The following is a 20,423-nucleotide window of genomic DNA, read 5'->3' on the forward strand; positions in this document are numbered from 1 at the left end:
GTACATTAACCCTTTCAGACCTGGAGTATATTAAAAATGTTTTCTATCCATAATGCATACCGTATGTGTGTGTGTGTGTGTACATATGTATGTGTATATATTTATTTTGTTCAATGCATTGGCCAGCGTTCAGCTGTTTAACACGCATGTGTTAAATGCGAGAATACAACAAGAAAGAAGAAAACTTATTTTGTCCATTGCAACAGACGCAGGGTCTAAAAAGAGTTAAAATTCTATTGCTTCAACAGCTATTAAATATGTATTTGATAAACAAATTAGGATGGAAACTATTTTTAAAAAGGTAAAAATAAATAGATTTTAAAGAGACATGGCAAATGTTTTTTTTATATATATAACATTTACAATCCAGTCATTTTTAGTCTTTATAGTGGGTCTACAATGAATCTGACACACAATTAACAATAATAAAATGTGTGTAAGATTCTGAGAACTCCATTGTGTAGGGCTAAATTACTGAACTAACTCTGAGCTGACGTATTTCTAGTTCAAAATATATTTTCTTCAACAGTAAATGGAAAGACAAAGATTTGTAGACCAAATTTTCTAGACTTTTTCAAAACTTTCTGGGTATTTCTTATGTTTGCAAAACTTATCCAGGCCTGGAAATTGCTATTTTTAAATTCCTTTACTTCCATGACCGTATGAACCCTGTTAAAAATGCTTGGTTATTCTCTCAGATCATTCTAAGCTGGGGACATCCCAAATTTTTTGCACGGCAGAACTGCATTCTGGGGAAAAGATGCACGTCAAGACAAGACGAGACTTGCTAACAGCTAACGGATGTAACGTAATGTTCCCTGCAGTGGAGCAAGTTTTGTAACAGTGCTTTTATGTGCCTTGATAGTAGCGAGCAACTCCAGGAAACGTGTCTGACTGCGATTTAATACTCGGGACTCAACAACAGGTTTAGTTATGACGAGATGACAGTTGTAAGACTGGTCTGAGTGCCTTTAAATAAACACTCCATCCGAGCGAGAGGGAAGTGAGCGAGTTGGGATTTATTAAAAGGAGGATGTGTATGTGTGTGTGTTAGAAAGTGAGAGAGAGACAGATAGATAGACAGACAGACCGAGAGAGAAAGAGAAGACCATAAGAAATCTCAACTGAGCAACTCAAGAGGATTTAGCAGAAGTGAGGAGGAGCCTTATCTGCCGCCCGCAGCTAAACTGCGTTAGTGTGCACCATTCATTAACATAAAGACTATCTGCTCTACACATGCAAACACAGGCACGCCGTGCCGACACAGGTGAATTTTGATGCATTGAAAACTTCCGACGCTCTTCAAAAAGCTTAAATTGGAGCTAGTTGGTGTTAGGGCTGCAAATTACGACTATTTTAGTAGTCGACTAATCTGCCAATAATTTTTTGGATTAGTCACAATTATATATATTTATATTTTGCCATGTCCTCTATTTGCACTTTCTAGTGGTGAGGCTCCTCATTCAATGCATATTTTACTGCACATTCACTATTAAACATTTAGGGCCTAAGACCGTTTGTGCAGTACATTTTGGATAACTTTATGCTGCTTTACTCCTGGTGCAAAAATCAATTCAAGCAGTTCAGTTTGGTGGTTTGATGGTTTGTGATCATCCATCTTCCTTTTGATTATATTCCAGAGGTATTCAAAGAACAAATCAAATCAAACTCATCATTGTTTCTAATTGTTTTTTTTTCTGAGCTGTATACTATTATATAGTCGACTATATAGTCTACTAATTTTTACAGTTCTTGTTGGAGTTGGGAAACCTTCGAAAAAAAAGCCAGAAGTGCAACAGTTCAGTCTGCATTATCATCAGGAGCAGAGCGGATGCTCTTTTAGCAGCATGGCCCTGGGTTTGGGCTCGGGCTGGCGGAGCGTGGGTAACGCGCCGGCCCAGCTGGACCCCGCTGACCTGTGGTCAGCTCGTCCACGGGCTAAACAGTGGGCCCAGGACATCTGTCCTTCAGCAGACAGTGATGGCATCATTCGCTCCAGCTCATCTCTAATTCATATTGAGCAGATGGGTTATGGTTACAAAAATAAATAAAGAGATTTTACAGGGCATTTTTCTATAAACCGAAGCAGTAGCATAATTTGCATAAAGTTGGAACGTGCCGTTTGGGAATGGGAACAGAAGTTAACTGGCTAATAACTGGCTTCAATCCAAGAATTCAAGTCAATAGACTGGGATACTAATGTCACAATAAAACGTCAACTAAGCTCTATGTCCAGTGTGCACTAAGCAAGATTTATTATGTAAAGAGATAGAAAAAAAGGATTGAAAATAAAAAAAAAGGAACTGAGAGTGCTGAGAGTTTTTACTGCACTCTTCTTGGAATTAAGCACTTCATTGAGCAATTCCAGAACTTCAGAGATCAATCTGTATTGCTAAAATTAGGCCTTAAAAATACAGAAAATATGTGGAACTCTTGTACTGATCTGACGACAGACACATTGCTTACACTGGTAATTGAATATAGTGCCTGTAATTGTATATTTATTGTATATGCAGATATATGATATTCGCATTAAAAACAGGAAGGTTTCTGTTGTCAGGCAGATTGGTTTCACTTGTCACAACAATTACAGCAACTGTTAAGTGGAAATTCAAATTTGCTTCTGTTTATTCACAGTAAGCTTAGATTTCCAGATTTCCACTAAGGCTGGGTGCAGCAGCATTAGCATTAGCAGCTATCCGCTAGCACAAGCCATAGTTAATGCTAGTAAATGCTGTCCGACAGCGATACACTGAGGAATTCTGAGTGTTCTGGTAAGCAGAAGAGCTAGAGCTTAGTGTGGTTAGCAGCTAATGCTAACACTAGGGCTGCAACTAAAGATTATTTTGGTAATCGACTGTAATCTGATGATCATTTTTTCGATTAGTCGATTAGTCAACAATTATCTGTGCCATGTCCTCCATCTCTAAAAAAACAACAGAAAAATAGCTAAACACGAGATTTAAAAGGCATTTAAATGTCCACATGTTGTTTAAACATGAAGAGTACTGATATTTAGTGAATAAATATGTAATATACACTTTTTTTTTTTCGCCTTTTAGTGCGAAAAATGCAGTATTTAGCATTGGCTTGCACAAAAATGTTCCAATCGTGTCTGTGAGAGTAAAATCTCAGACTGCGACAGAAAAGAACAAATAAAAGACCCTCAGTTTTCTCATCTCCTGTCAGATTAGACCAACTCAGGCTATCAGAAACTGTCCACGCTCATGAGACGACATCAAGGACTCAGCAGAGGTTCTGGACTGAAGCAGCTCAGTGTCTCGGGACGATGCTGGTGATGCTGACTGATGCTGATTGGGACGTGTGAGGGTGAGACAGATGTGACGGGACAGGGAGCAGAGCGGGACCTTAATAACACCTGCAATACAGCGACAGGCTCCTCTAACACCAGAGACAGGTGTTAAAGGAGGACAGCTGGGATAAAACTGGAACTGGCTGATCCAAAAAACTAAAGAACAGCAGCTACTGCTACTGCAAAAGTTTCACTATTTAAAAAAGAACCCTTTATTTGGCTAATATGAGATTGGGCCATGGTTGGTGTGGCACAGTGGATAACACCACTACATGCTAGTGACTGAGGTTCAATTCCCATTCTGGCTGACTGTGCTGCGCTACACCAATAAGAGTCCTTGGGCAAGACTCCTAACGCTAACGTATTTTTCGCACTATAAGACGCACTTAAAATCCTTTATTTTTCCAAAAATCATCAGAGCTCCTTATAATCCGGTGCTCCTTATGTATGAATTCTATCAGTCAGGTATTAAGGAGCAGTAAAGACACTCCACTGAAGTACAGAGTTATACAGGAGTTTCAGTTTAGTTTTCCAGCTCCGAGACTGGAGCAGCATTAGCATTAGCTGCTAAACACAGCGCTAAGCATTTTGCCTTTTTGCCATTCAGAGGTGAGTATTATCGGCCTGTATCTGCTAGCAGTAAGTTGCTAATGCTAATGCTCCAGCCTTAGTGTAGGAGAAATTTGGGAATACAAGCTTACTTTTTTAATTTTTTAAGAACTACAGTTTCATTTGTTAAGCTTTATTTTACTTTACTTTACTACCCCCCTCCCCATGACATGACTCAGTGGTGAGATCTTCTGAATTAGAATGAAAACATGGCCACACCCCTGTTCCTTACTAGTGTTGCATAATGCGCCTTACAATTCAGTATGCCTTGTGTTTGAAAATAGGCCAAAAACAGACTTGGTAGTTTCATCAACAACTAACCAACCGACCAAGCACTAAATATAGGAGGATTCACCGTAACCTAACCCTACCTATAGTATATTTGTCCTCACTGTTTATAAGGTATGTAAGAAAATATTGATAAATCGACGTGTATGTGCATGCACCCATCAAGATCACGGTTTTGTTAGACAGAGTATCTCCATGTCTGTTTTCCTACAAGGAATGTTAGATTATTAACTAACACTACTTAATGGTTAGCACTATAATTCATCTTTAACAATATTTCACAAACAATTAGCATAGCATATGTTGCGCTGCCCTAGTTGGCTCATATGTGGCGTCTTAAGTTGTGAAGCTCGTGACGTAAAGTCCTCTCCTTCCATTTCGCTCAGATCTACAGCCAAGTGCACGGCCTGATGTGCGGCGACAGCCTGTCAAAGGCAATTTATTCCGACAACCCGTTCCCTTCAGCACAAAAGACAGCAGAATGCCAATGGGAATAACAGAACTTTGTGTTGTTGGACATTTAAGGCTAAGCATTCACCAGAGACCTTGGTGTGTCAAGGGAAAAATAAACCCAAAAAAATACTTGAAGTCATGGAACCTTTATTGCCTTCCAGCAAGGTGGCCGTCGTCTTAAGAGGGCAGAGCGAAGAGAGGTCAGGAGGGAAGGTCAGACTAAAACGTACAATACATAAGATAATAAGGACAAGAGCAACTTCGATATCTATCCTTTAAAAACGCTGATCAAACAATAAGAACACACAATACTGTTATTTAGCAGAAAACCGATATATGATTATATATATATATATATATATATATATATAAAATTAGAGAAAGCACTGTAAGGCTGTGTACTGGCAAATGATATACCGCATCACAATATAGCAGTATACTGAATATATATTTATATATATATGTGGGTATATATTTTTTATATAATCTGTTAATTTTACCAAAAATCATCAGTGCACCTTATAATACGGTGCTCTTTTTGTATGAATTTTACCAGTCAGGTATTAAGGAGCAGTAAAGCCACCCCACTGAAGTACAACAATATACAGGAGCACCTAGACTGGATCAGTATTAGCATTAGCTGCTAACTACGCTAAGTGCTAGCTCTTACGCCATTCAGAGGCATTTACGTCACATTATCGCTGCTAGCAATGAATGCAGCGAATGATGATGCTGCTGCACCCAGCCTTATTGGAAATCTGGAAATCTAAGCCTACTTTAAATTAACAAAATAATCAGAAGCGCTTTACTCACCCAAATAAACAGTTTTAAGGAGAGAAATCTGTGTAGTTTAACATCTAGAGAGTTTTGTTTACTTAAGCACTTCCCCCAGTGGAATTAGAAGGAAAACATGCCGACACCACAGTTTCCTACTAGTGCCGCATAATGCGCCTTACAATCCAGTGGGCCTTATTGTGCAAAAAAATGGACATGCTGTAACTTAACATCATTATTTACCAATAAACGATCCAGCATGTTATCCATTACCATCTAAATATAGCCCTAAACGCACCGCGTTCTGGAGATTAACCTTATTAGCACTTCCTTTAAGGAGTCACCTAATCCCTGCGGTTAAGCAGAATCCTGCACAGAACTTTCCATCCTGAAACCTTAGCGGTAAGAAGCTGTGAACACAGAATGCACTTTTCACAACAACAAAGCCCCACTGAAAAGCACATCGCTGGAACAAATGCCTCCAGAGCGCTCCCTGCACTGGCTTTTCACCTCCGCGACTCGCTGCTTTAGATGATCTGAACAACAAAAATATGCATTGTAAAAGACGCATAAGCTACAGTGCCCGAGGACAGCTCTGCTGAAAATAAGATTAACAACAGCTGGGAAAAAGCAGAGAGTGTAAATCTGTAAGAGCGTTTGCGTGCACTCATATAAGACGTCCAATTAAAGAAGCTCTCAGAACTCATTCATCCAGTCATGGATCTCATGGACTTGAAAAATAGAAAACAATAAAGCCAATTTAAACCTCAACAGAACTCAACAGTTCTCAATATTTACAGAGCATTTTGATTTCAATGTTAATAAAAATGAACTTTTCTATTTTAATAATGCAGAGATGGCCACTAAGTGAACATACTTTCCTATAAGAACATTGGTCTCAATTAACAGATCTAAGAGCACACGCAGAGAAGAAAAAAAAAAATCACATTAAATCCATTTTTACTGTTCACATTCATGTCAAATGTCCATGAACTGGATACACATCTGATCTAGGTTCACATATGAAAGTGACTTACATCTTCTAAAATCAGATCAGTGTCACATTAAATCAAAATAAAATCAGATTTAGAGACCATTAAGGATTATCGTATCATCAGACATTAAGGAAACATGCTAAATTTAAAGCGATATAAAGATGAGTTTTCAGTCAAGTTTCTCCAGCAGTAAGGCTGGAGCAGCATTAGCATTAGTTGCTAAATGCAGTGCTAGCTCTTTTGCCACTCAAAGGTGAGTATATTAGACTGTAGCCCGTGCGTTTACCATGTTAAAACAAGCTACATGGGAGAAACTCAGGGTTCCTCAGTGTAGCGCTATCAGGCAGCATTTAGTAGCTCTAAGTGCTGCTAACCACGGCTAGTGCTGCTGCTAATCACGCTGTTGAAAATATTGAATACTAATCATTTTACAGTGCACGTGCAACCTTTGTGAGCTTCTCGTCTGTTGTTCCTTTTAAAAATGTCTTTTTTTGTTATTATATACCTGATGAGGTCACAAAAAGTCAATATTTAAAAGAGCATATAAATGAAATGCTGGTTTCTACAACCCAACACAATCATTTGCTAAAAGGCCACTCTGCTTTTTTCTGAACGAACATGCTGATTAGAAAAGTTCTCATCAGATTATTCCTGCTTCAGAATGTCAACAGCGTAGACTAATCACTGAAACACTATCGCATACAAGAGCAAAGCTATTTTAAGTCGGACATCTTGCTGCTAGGGAACAACGCCAGCAATGCTATGTGTTAAGTGAGTCATGAAATTCGATACACAAACAACCATAAAATCATCGTTACAGTTCCTAAGCTCCCAATGTCTCAAGCTTTATATCAGTGGTGTTTATTTCCAGTCCTGCATGATTTCAGATATTCTCGGTCCTCAGTGCACCTGATAAATCTGATAATAAGGGTTCAGGGATCTCAGGACCAGAGTTAAATGAAAAGGGTACTATTCTAGATCACAAAATGGAAGACGCAAACATACGAGCCAAAGCATACAGCATGTCCAGGCTGGTAGAGAACAAGCTGTGTTTGACTAATAGTCTCCTCTGGGTTTTAAAATGTAGCAGAGAATGGGTGTATGGCTATGTGTGTGTGTTGTTGTGTGTGTGTTGTTGTGTGTGCACGTTTGATGACCTCTTTCATCTACTGGACTCTTTCAGGCAAGATGCAGTGAAAGGGCTTTTTAAATAAAGACCCACAATCCTCTGATACAGCCACGGGCATATTGAGCCATCACTGCAACTGCAGAAGTCAGCAGTAAACTTAACAAGACCTAAATACATCTACAATGTTCCTCAATGCCCTCTCCACTGCAGCTTTTTTAACAGTGTGACCCTGGATTGGATGCACAATCAATACAGTCACTTTTTACTACTGAAGGTGAAAGTTACTGGATGCCAAACTGGAAATTATGCACATATTAATCATATCGCAATGATTATGATGATATATACAGTAAATCAAACACTGTTATTTCTTACAGTACCAAGACATTCTTTGGTACATTTTGTCGCAGGTTCAAACTCCCGCTCAAGCAGCTTTGCCATCAAGCTGCCGGCGCTCAGAGGGAGCACAATTGGCCCTGCTCCCTCCGGGTGGATAGATGGTGCTTTCTCCCCACATCACTCCTAGGGTGATGTCTGCAGCACAGGGCGTCTGTGAGCTGATGTACCGGAACAGAGTCGCTGCGCTTTCCTCCGAGCATGCTGTGATGCTACTTGCCAATGCTGCATCAGCAGCAGCTCACTGGCTTCACTGACAGGCTTCACATGTATCGGAGGAAGCATGTGTCTTTGCCATGGAGGAGTGGGGGAAGTCCTAATGAGTGGGTTGGGTAATTGGCTGTGTAAATTAGGGAGAAAATGTGAAAAAAATTGAAATAAAATTATAAAAAAAAAAAAAATGTTTTATAATCCGTGCGCCTTATAGTGAGAACGATACAGTAGTGCACAACAGTAAAAACGCAAAATAAGATAACAGCAGCTTTTAGTGCACAAACCCAGGCAGCCTAATCCAAACTATTCATTTAATCACTGAAGTCATGCTGTATGAAAACTATGCAGGAGTGCTTTAAAGAATTCTGCATCATGAGCAGAAACAAACAGCTCCCCAAACCAAGTGACTCACACCATCAATCAATGTCAGTGTGCATTAACCTACAACACATGGGGCGTGAGAGTGGCAGCAAAGGGCTGCTGTCCCTTCCTCACAAAATCTCACACACACACACACACACACACACACTTCCCAAATATGCTGACTCGGGGCTATTTCACGGCCGACGCACTACCTGCGTTTAACGCCCTGCCAAGTAAATCCCACTAACAGTAATCTAATCATCTCCCTCAAAACCACATCATTAGACGGCACATTTGCTTTGACCTCTGAGCCGTGCGTTTCTGAACAGTGGCGTTCTCCGGCTCCAGCATTCAGATTACATCGCTCAGAGTTGGGTCTCCAGCGCTGGTTGGCTGTGATGTATTGATGAGTATGGTGGTCAGAGTTTCCATTGAACAGCCAGGCAGTTACAGAATAGGCCAATGAAGGACACACTACTGTTATTTAACAAACTGCAGCTGTCAAAAGTCCATTAAAAAGCTACACGGGCCTGGAAAAATCTGGAACCAGCCAACTCAAAATCAGCAACTAGGTTTTATTTGATAAAAAGAAAAAAAATATGATAAATGATTTTATTTAGAACTGTTAAAGCAATTTCCTGATCTACAAACACAGTGGATGTAATAAATGAAGTGGGAATAGTGCCAAATGTGGCATTGATCCATCTAAATATATTTACAGGGGTTTTTATTGTTTTACATAGAATTAAACTTTAAGAAACTTATTTTTAAGTGTGTATAGACTGGTGCATATTGATTTAAATTCAGAAGAAACCCATTACAGCAGGATGCAACTGCATAAACTGCTAAAGATTTCAGTCCTCCATCCTCATTTATCACACAACTAAAAAAGGTCAGGCCACTTAGCGAGGGCAGTGGAGTAATTATGACTAATGCAGTGTTTCACAAACTGAGTGCTAGATACATTAAGCCTTCTGCACAATCTTCAGCTGCAAAAGTGTATGTTTCATATCAGTCATGCTGAGTTAAGAGTGCTGCTGAGTTATTGATCACAGGCTTGTGGGTTTGATACCCGGGTTCACTGATCTGCCACTGTTGGACCACTAAGCTAGGCCCTCACTTAGAGGTCTAACCCTTTATAAACCCCTTTCTGCTCCAGGGGTGAACGCTGTCCAAGGCGTAATTACAATACTGATAATAATATAGGTGATCAAAAAATTTACCGCATTTTTCACACTATAGTGCACTCTTAAAAACCTTTAATTTTCTCAAAAATCATCAGTGCACATTATAGGAAGTACAGAGTTATACAGGAGTTTCAGTTTAATTCTCCAGCACCGAGACTGAAGCAGTATTAGCATTAGCCGCTAACTATGCTAAGCGCCAACTGTTTTGCAATTCAGAGTTGAGTATTATCAGACTATAGCCTTCTGCCAACCGCAGCTAACACTGCTGGAGCAGCATTAGCATCAGAGGTAAGTATTATCAGACTGTAGTCTGCGAGTTTACCATGTTAAAACACGCTACGTGGGATGAACCCTCACAGTTCTTCAGTATAGCGCTGTCGGGCGGCATTTACTAGCGTTAACCCCGGCTTGCCTTTATGGGAGATCTGCAAATCTAAGCTTACTATAAATAAAAAAATGCCCTTTTCTCTCCCAAATAAACAGTTTTCAGGAGAGAAATCTGTGTAGACTAACATACAGCGCTCATTGACTTTAAAAGAACATGTTTTTTTTTTTAGAATTATAGTTTTGTTTACTTAGCTTATCTTTACTCAATTAGAAGTAAACATGGCGATACCCCTGTTCCTTAGTGGTATTATGCACCTTATAATCCAGTGCCCCTTATAGTGCAAAACATATGGTACACTAAAAAAGATATAAGGCACTTCAAATGTTTTCAGATGGACAAATCTAAACAGACACTGCCAATCACGATCAATTACACCCCATACACTGTGTATTTTTTTTTTTTGACACTGGATTGACTTGCCATGAGCACACTGACCAATGTTCAACCTCATTTAAAAGATAACATCTCACCACTTATACAGGTGTGACCATGACCTGATGTAGCCACAACATGTGCTAGAGTTATACTCCTGTATTTGTATATTTAAACATTTGCATAAATCTGTCAAAATTTGGATATTTATGAAAATGAGGAACCCTACACAGGCCACAAACTCACAACAACTGGATAATCCTGAATACTATAATAAACTATAATACACTTCATGAAAAAGAAAACCTCAATCAACTTCTCAAAAACACTGTATAATATAACCATGTTTGAGAATTAGCTTCCCCTTGTTGACAGAAATATCACTTTAGGCAGAAATGTCATTCGGAGAATGTCTGTACAGAACATTTCTACCAAAAACACTCAACAACAGCAGCGATGACAATGCTTTGAAGCAGATCCAACGCTGTCACTACAAGAGCATTGTATCACAGACAGACAGACAGACAGACAGACAAACTGAATATCTGCCAATCCCATCATGTCATCCTCATCCACAGAAATCGACAGACTAACGAATGGTTCAATACCCAGCATGTTCTATTTAACTGCTCTGACAAAAACGCATCCCAGAAAAAAATAACAAGGAAACCAAGACTATAAAAAGCTTAAATCTTCACTAATGAATCAACATCGTGAATGATGAAATAATACAGTTCAGCCAGGGACATTTCTACAAACCAGATCAACATAAAGTAATGTACTGGAGATGGTACCAAAAAGCTCTTTTTACTTTATATGAAATAAAAAAGGTTTGTGACCTTTTCCTTTAACTGCAAACACGTCTCATTTTTCACATCTCACTACTAAAATACCATTAAAGCATAACCATGAAACTCACCTGTGCGTTCGATGTAGTCCACACATTTCTCAATAAACAGAGGAATAGGTCTCTCAGGAGTGACCAGGTTCTGCAGAGTAACACCAAAGTAGTTACTTTCCCAGTTTCTTCGAGTTGGTGGATACAATGGCTTTGTAGGCTTTGCTTTGATCTGTAGACAAACAAAATGGACCATGTTTATTATAAAACTTACACAAAAAAAAAAAAAAAAAAAACTAGGCAAAAAATAAACACCAGCTACATTCAGTGTGGCTGAAAAGTGTAGTTGACCTGTTATAATTTTTTTGTGGACGATATATTATCTAATAAAATTGTGATAGCCAATATTATTGTTATTTTAAGACCATAAAAATGCCAAAGATATGGTGATAATATAAGATAAGATATAAGATATAAATATAAGATAAGTAGTACATTTTAGGGCCACAACTGATTATTAATTTGGAAGTCAATTAATCTGACAATTATTTTTTTAATTAGTTAATTGCTCAATATCAATATTTCTGCCCAAATAACAAACAAGATGCAGAGCTTTCAGACCTCAAATGATGCAAAGAAAACAAGTTCATATTCATAAAGTTTTAAGAGTTCAGAAATCCATAGTTGGTGGAATAACCCTGGTTTTTAAATACAGTTTTTTCCATGCATCTTGGCATCATGTTCTCTTCCACCAGTCTTACACACTGCTTTTGGATAACTTTATGTTATGCACTCCTGGTGCAAAAATTCAAGCAATTCAGCTTGGTTTGATGGTTGTGGGCATGTGAGTTTTAATATTTCAAGCACAAACCGCAGTGTCAACACAATAATGCTAACTCACCTTCTTGGGTTCCTTGTTTTTGGTCGCTTTCTTTTTCTTCATCTTCTTGTCATCCTGTTCTGGGTCTGAGGTGATAGCTGGATTATCTATCCCCCCTTTCCAAGGATCCACAGGTGACAGTAAAGGGTCTTCCTCACTTCCCCGGTTTCCTCTTCCTTTTTTCTTCTTCTGCACCGCTGGCCCCGATTCGTCGTCGCTGACGTCCGAGTGCACTCGTCTATGGTAGGCTTTTGTCTTGCTGAAAAGGATCTTCGAGCGGTGTTTGTATTTGGACGGCCGTCTGCCACCCTGAGACTTCGACATGCGGTCAAACCCGTTCTCCTCATCGCCATGAAGGCCGTGAAGTCCACCGAAAGAGTTGCGCATCTTCACAATTCTGCTGTGGGTGTCGTCCGGGACGGCGTAGATGTCATCGTTGAAGCCTTTAGATTTGAGCAGAGTGTCCGCTGGCTCGGCGTAGTTATCAGACGCTTCGAGATCCTCACCGTGGACCATCATTGGTCCTCGTGTTCTCCTTGTGCTCCGCATTCCCGCCTCAATCGTCTTCAAGAGGTTGGGGTCTAGCTTCTTAACGTTAGGCTTGGGTAGCACAGGTTTAGGTCTCACTGGGGGAGGCACTTTGTGGTTGCGTTCATGATCGCCCACAGGTGTACTGTGGACAGGGTACTCGTTGCCTTCCAAGTCTGTGATTCTGTACTTTCGTTCACTAGGGGTGGGCAGCAGTTGCACATCATCCCCTATAGGGCTGTAAGGTGGTGGTCCCTCTGCGTCGTCCTCGGAGTCAGCGTAATACGTGTAGGCTGGTGAATGACTGTGAGGTGATTGAGGGAAGACATCTTCAGAGGTACCGGTTCCATCACGAGCGCTGTCGAACATAAAGGAGCTCTCTATACCGTTCTTCTTCTCAAGAACCTCATTGAAGAACGGCGTGAAGACCTCGGTCTGCCTGTGATACTGAGACAAAGAGTAGAGCGCTGTAAATTTTGCTGTGATTTCCGTGGCAATGTGCTCCCCCTCCGTCATCAGCTCCTTGATTGCTTCATTCTCGAAGAAATCCGCCTGGCTGTCTGTGATGGCCACCATTTGGACTGGAATGACATCCTGTACCTCTGCCAAGAATGCCCTCAGCATAGCCATGGAAGACTTTCGTTTTGCAGAGTAGACAAGTATGTATCCGTGGACTAGTTCATCCTTTCTGATACCAATCGACGAGTGGTACGAGAGTACAGTGACTTGTATGCGCCTTCGACTGTCGCCGATGATTTTGTCAAGGATGAGGGTGTTGCTCTGCCCGGGCTGGCCAGCGCTACAAGATTGTGAGTCCAGAAAAGGAGAGAGAATAAGATCCACACTGAACGGATCCCCGCACATGGCACACATAACTATCCTCAAGTCTGTTTCAGAGAGATCTTTGATGGAGGGCATTGGGTTCATCACATCAAAATTGTGCTTTAGGCCTTCTAAGACTGCTCTGAGTGCCTGCTTTATTTGAGATTCATTAAACTTTCGAGGAAAGGTCCCAGAGGCGATGTCTACGAACGTGCACTGTAACTTATTGGCAAGCTGTTGGCCCTGATGCCTTAAAATAGGCATATTTTTGCAAACACTGTCTCGCTGACTGGCTAAGATAAGAATAAATGGCAATGGCTGGAAAAACCTGTCTCTTCTACTCTGGGCGATTTCAGCTCGGATCCGGCTTACGCGGTCGCCGATGTAATTGAGCGACTCTATTGAGCTAAAGACACAGAAGAATCCGTGAGGCTTGAAGGTCGATACCCACGAATGGTTCAAGAGCATGGCAGAATTAACATCAACGGGCAAAAGATCTAACTCATAGATCTTCCCATCAAGTGTGTACTCATCGTCGGTGGACTGCGCTCTAATTTCATTAGCCAGCTCTTGAGCGAGTCCTTCCCGACCAACGAGACACAGGTTAACTTTATCAATGTTGGCACTGTTGTAGTACAGATTGGGACGACCATGGTCCAGCTGAACCAGCCTGTTTGCGAGGACCTGCTCAACTTTTAGGTCCACGCAGCTCGCCCCACTCAGACAAGTCTCCTTGGTGGGATGGTAGACAAACCCAATGTGTTTCAGTAAGAGAGACTCTCTATCTGGAGCCAGTTTCTGAAGAGCTCTGTATCTGGGTTCCTCATTTAGTACGGCGTGAATTTCACTCATTTTGTCGAAGCTCGGGGTGGCATTCAAATCCAGGTCGTAGAACAGCTCTGCATGCTCAAAAAGCATTTCCTGAAACTCCTCTTTGGCCCTTTCAACTATTTCCTGCTGATGGCGGCCGTAAACATCTCTCCGATCAGCTTCGGTGATATATTTGTAGGCCTCATCCTCCATGACGAAACACATGACCTCCTCCCAGGGTTGACCGGGACTTATGAAATGCACTCGGTCCAGTGTCTTCTTGAATTTCTCTTTCATTTCGACTCGCCTCTTCTCGGATATCAAATGCTGGACGTGGTTTTGATAAATCCTATCGCCTTCTGCAGTTTTGAGGATGTCAAATGGCACTCTTCTGTCATCTGTTTTGTTGATGTGATCCGTCTCATGCCAAGGGGTTTGCTCCAACACAACGAAATAGTACTGAAACTCAGGTCGGTTCTTTATGAGGTTCTGAGCCTCTACCCAGCTCAGGTTCTCAATCTCCTCCAAGTTGTTAAGCAACTTGCTCAGAATTTTTGGCAGACTTGACAGATAGTCATCTCTCCTTTTCTTGATATGCTCTTGCCTCAGCTGTTCAATGTGCTTTGAGAAGATGCCCCTAGCCTTTCTGGTGCCTTCTAAGTTGATGTACTCCTCATATTCTGTGTGGTTTTTCAACGTATTGCTCACAACTTTCCAGCTTGTGTGATAATCCCGGACAGTATGCACAATCAGCTTTTCAAACTTGTCTGAGACCGAGGCTACTAATTGTCTCTGGGTTTTGTATGATTCCAAATAAGGGATAATTTTGGGTTTGCCACGTGTTTTGTCCATTTGCTGGGTCAGAGCATTAAAACAGAGCTCCACATTGACAGAGGACCGAGCTGACGTCTCGACCACCAAGAGATTCTTTTTGCTCGCGGCGAACGTCTGGACGTCCCTTAAATATTGCTCAACACACTCGTCACATTTCGTCGCAGCAATGATGATGGGTTTTTTCGACTTGGCAATTTGAGAGTAAAGGCTACTGACAAATTTCATCTGGTCATCAAATTTTCTATTGCACCCTTTGCTTATGTCTATGCACAAGACAAAGCCATCAATATTCAGCTTCCCATCGGGCATCTGTTTCTGATCAAAATCCTGCTCCAAGCCGAGCTGATCTGTGCAAATATACATCAGTTTCTCAGCGGACTGCAGCTTTGTAGTTGCAGCCCGCTTAGTGTACGGTTGCAAGTTTGTGCTTCGATGAGGCAAAAAGGTCTGGTCATCGATAAATTCAGTCTGTTCGATGACTTGAATTCTACACTCAAGGCCATCGTCCCCTCTGTGTAGCACTTCCCCCCAATAGAGGAAGTGATCATTATTAACCACGCGGCCTCCAAAGTCAATTGTGCTCAACACAGAAGTGTGCTCCGAGTAGTAGCTGTCCGCACTGGGCCGCACATATCTGTTGCATAGGCAAGACTTGCCCACGCCACAGTTGCCCTTTTCTTTCTCAGTGCCTGAGAGCCCAACAATACTGATAGCGTATGTCGGGGGACGGGGCTCCTTATTCTTGGCCATTATACTGCCCCTCTCATTGCCTTGTCACTCTCAGCAAAGTCTGCCTGCAAGGCAAGGATGAAATCCCATTTGCTATTGGCGATGCATTTCCATGTCCCACTCTGGACTTGTCGATATTCCGCTCTCCTGGATCATCAGGTACAGGGCAGCCTCACTGGCCCTCAGGTATCACCTTCCTGCAATACATAAAAAATAAAAATCAGTAAAGATAAAACATTTCAAAGACACTAACAAGGTGCCACAATCAACAGAGCTGTGCGGTATACCAGTATACCATCCGGTATATCGTAGGGGAAATTAGAACCAGTTCGCTAGCTAGCGATATCCAGTTAGCATTGCAAGCTAACACACTGGTGTTGATGGTAGCTCAGCTTTATGGAACCTAGAGACGAGCCCAGAAACAGTTCTGAGTACAGAATAATTTATTCAGCAAACTATAGCCCTGTTTAAATATATAAATACATTATCTTGAAAGATAATATTTATGCAAACTTGTTACAGTTGTTGGAAAATCTCTTTTTAAGGTCTATTGTTTGCATTCTTTACCTGTTTTTCTGCTAATGAAGTCTAATTACACAATATATGAGAAAAATTGTGGGGAAAAAGTAAAATTTAAAGCCTTAGTGTTTGATATTATATATAATCCCAACAGTACAGTAATCTGCAGATAAACAGTGATATACATTTTTGGTCATACCGCCCAGCACTACTGAAAACAAGAAAAAAATTGTATGTCAATGGTGATTTTGCTTGGTAATTAAAAATGATCTATCTAAATTAAAGCCAATACTGCACTTCTTAGTATTGTGTTCAGTGAGTGATTTTCAATTTTGGCCTGAGGGTAGGTATGACATTAATATTTTCTAAATTAAAAAACTTATTTGAGAATACTGTTCACGCCTCTGTTTAAACCGAAAGAGTGTTCATGAACCAGAACTGAGGCGATATTCTTCAGAAAATGCTGCATCATATACCAGCTGCATGAGAAAGGAACAGATCCAACACATTCCTGCAACAAATCTAGCCAGAAATAGCACACACTCACACACACTGTGTGATGTCACATCATTAGCTGTGTGTTTCTTCCTGTGGGATTGTAGAGCGTATGAGTAGTCTGCACTATAGGGTCTACTTTTAGATGCTCATCGTAGAGAAAAATGCTTCGAATTAAAATATCTATTTTAAAGCTTAGGTTTTCAGAAAAAAAATATAATTTTAATATTGAACACTAAGAAGTGTTCAGTATCTGGAAATAGAACGTATTAAGCCATTTATAAAACAAGTCCTTCCTTTAGTTTTCTGCAAAATAAAGAAGACTTAGGGCCCTTATAGGGCACTTATTTTAGTGATCTATAGGCCAGCAATCAATTATGCACCAATTAGCTTGATTTACCATGTTTTAAGGCATCATAAGGACACAAAAAGTCAAGTACTAATTCTCATTAATCTAATTAATCATGGGGACTTTGGCAGATTGATATCTTAATGACGCAGAGCTTCTGCGCTTCTCAGTTGAGGAAACTGAGCTGCACATTCACTCAATGTTATTTTATGTTGTATTCTGTTTATTGATAATGTAAAAGTTGGGTTTGTGCACTGCCTCATGTGTGTGGCGCACTAATGTTGTTGCCAAGATAGCAATGGGCGTCTGACTGTTGATTGTAGTCAGGGTTCTAAACAAAGATATGGCGCAAAACATTGGGGTATAATATTGTTCAAAAAAATTTTAAACGTTTGCGTTTTTAAAAATCATTGTGTACACTATGATATGGCACACCCCTAGTTCAAGATATAAGCAATTACAGGTGACAGATTTATTTACTGGATAGAGGCAGAATAGGATCAGATAGAATTGTAGATTTAAAAAAAAGTAATTCATGCAAAAGTTTACTGAAAAAATTACATAATGTGAAAAATGTGAGACAATGGCATCATCAGTGCAGTGTCTTCTGAACACAATTGAAGCAAAGAAAGCATGATTATTATTCAGTAAAGAGGCACCAGAGTGGGCAGAAAAGGTGACCACATTCAGCTAAAGAAAAGGCAATACTCTGCTGTATTGGCTGATGTACATATGCTTTGAATCAGTTAGCTTGTATCCCTAGGTTTAAAAAACGATGCCTGGATTTTAGACAAAACATGCTGTTCTGAGGGTTTTTAGACTCAGTCCTGAATAAAGCCAAGCCACGGTTTAGTGTTTCAGGGTGTGTTGGGCTGCAGAGGCAACATTAAATGGTGCAGCACAGTGACCTCCAGTGAAGAGCACTGGATTAATGGGAGCAATATCACAGGAGAGGCAGAGAAACACACCTATTTGATAACAGTCATAAAACCACTACAGGAGACTCTGTGAGATGTTTCCTCGATGACTACACTATTATAGTTATTGTCATAAAAACCAGGAGGACCTGTAAGTTAGCTTAGTTAATCATTTAGGATGGAGCGTGTTGCAATACTCAATAGTCAAAACTGAAACCTCTGCTAATTAGCTAGCATTAGCTAACTAAATACAACTCTCTACTTAGCTGTATTGATCCATTTTTGTAGTGCTTGTAAATCTTTGGGTCTATGGCTACATTTTCTATGTAACTTTATGTATGGCTGAGTGTTTCTATAACATAATTTAGCCAATAAATTAATTCACAATTCAGAATTTAAGGTATTTCTTGATCATTATATATCTATATTTTATTTTTTCCTTTCTTACTTTTTGAAATAAAACCTTTTTTGTATCACTTGCCCTCTAATGCGCATCAATGTGGTATTAGGAGTCTTGCCCAAGGAACTGAACCTCAATCTCCCACATTATGTGGTAGCTCACAATCAGGCGGTGGTATTATTCTCTGCGCTACACCAACCACCCACAAGATGTTGGTTATGAAATGTGTTTACAAGTAATATAATTAGTTCTACAGATCTATAAAGTCATTCTAACGAGTCATATTAGAATGACAAGCTATCTAACTAGCTACCAATTGAGTTTTATTACACTATCAGACCTCAAATAAGGCAAAGAAAACAAGTTCATATTCATAAAGTTTTAAGAGTTTATAAATCAATATTTGGTGGAATAACCCTGGTTTTTAATCACAGCTTTTTTCATGCATCTTGGCATCATGTAACGTTACTCCTCCACCAGTCTTACACACTGCTTTTGGATAACTTTATGCTGCTTTACTCCTGGTGCAAAAATTCAAGCAGTTCAGTTTGGTGGTTTGATGGTTTGTGATCATCCATCTTCCTCTTGATTATATTCCAGAGGTTTTTAATTTGGTAAAAAAAAATTTAAGTGGTCTCTCATTTTTTTTCCAGAGCTGTACTTTGTGAAACACCACACCTCCGACCAGATAGATGGGCTTTAACTCACTCGTTTAGGACACTTATATTTCGTTAAGGACGGAGATGGATATTTAAAAAATAAATATTATATTTTAAAATTTGTTTTTAGCTTGGTAGCTAGCTAATTAGTTGTTTGTTAAAGCTGGATACTGGAATATGGAGCTAACTAACTTACATCCTAGATACAGGCCTTTAGCCTGGACAACGCTTCCTCTGTGTGTGTGTGTGTGTGTGTGTGTGTGTGTGTGTGTGTGTGTGTGTGTGTGTGTGTGTTAGCTCCCTAGCTAACCCAACGCTAGCCGTCCAGCTAACCTAACATAGCTAACCTAGCGCTAGCCGCCTGGCTAAGTGTCCCTGCGCTGAGTATATTAGCTAGGCTAGTTAGCTTGCAGGCTAATAAAGAGAATCTGAGGTAAAATCAGCCAGAAACACAGAAATCCCGCGGTTTCGGTACTCCTCCGAACTCGAACGGCCCAAATCAGAGAGAAACACAGTGGGAAAAGTCACGACACTCCTCCAAACGCATTCCCCTACCTAACATGGTCGCTCCCAGCTCCCACAGGCTCCACACAGAGGAGGAGGCATTCCCGATATTCCCGCTCTCTCCCCTCAGAGCCGCCCGGGAAAAGATCTCCGGATACTCCGAGTGTTCAGGCGAAGAGAACAATCCGCGATAGTGCCGTTAAAAACTGTGTTTTAACCGATTTTTACAGGATCTGGTGAAGCTGTGTGTGTAATCCGAGCCCGACTCCCTCCCCTCTCATTCCAGTCGGTAATGGCGACGGATAGATCCGGCTCTCTCTCTCTCTCTCCCTCCCTCACCCACTCTCTCCCTCTCTCTCTCTCCCTCACTCTCCCACTCTCTCCCTCTCTCTCTCTCCCTCACTCTCCCACTCTCTCCCTCTTACTCATCCACACACACTCTCTCCCTCTCTCCCTTTCCCTTTCCCTAATTCTCTCTCTCTTTTTTTCCCACAATAACTCTCTCTGTTTCTCTTTTCCCTAAATCGCTCTCTCTTTTTCCCACTCTCTCTCTTTCTCTTTTCCCTAATTCTCTTTCTTTTTTCCTAATTCTCTCTCTTTTTTCCACCATACTCTCTCTCTTTTTCTATCTCTTTCTCTTTTCCCTAATTCTCTTTTTT

At 40.6% G+C, this 20,423-nt stretch overlaps 1 protein-coding gene across 1 annotated transcript in view; it reads right to left on the reverse strand.

The window, feature by feature from the left end:
* The window catches only part of arhgap5 (Rho GTPase activating protein 5), a 41,665-nt gene extending 21,588 nt beyond the window's left edge, over positions 1 to 20,077 (reverse strand). The window contains exons 1-3 of the mRNA XM_007255087.4: positions 19,816 to 20,077; positions 12,220 to 16,118; positions 11,400 to 11,550 (exon numbers count right to left, since the gene is read on the reverse strand). Of these exons, the coding sequence (XP_007255149.3) occupies positions 11,400 to 11,550; positions 12,220 to 15,942 (3,874 nt within the window). The 5' untranslated portion in view covers positions 15,943 to 16,118; positions 19,816 to 20,077. The remainder of the gene's footprint in view (positions 1 to 11,399; positions 11,551 to 12,219; positions 16,119 to 19,815) is intronic.
* Positions 20,078 to 20,423: the final 346 nt, after the last annotated feature.

This window comes from Astyanax mexicanus, chromosome 14 (genome assembly GCF_023375975.1).
Source record: "Astyanax mexicanus isolate ESR-SI-001 chromosome 14, AstMex3_surface, whole genome shotgun sequence".
Classification (NCBI taxonomy): Eukaryota; Metazoa; Chordata; class Actinopteri; order Characiformes; family Acestrorhamphidae; genus Astyanax; species Astyanax mexicanus.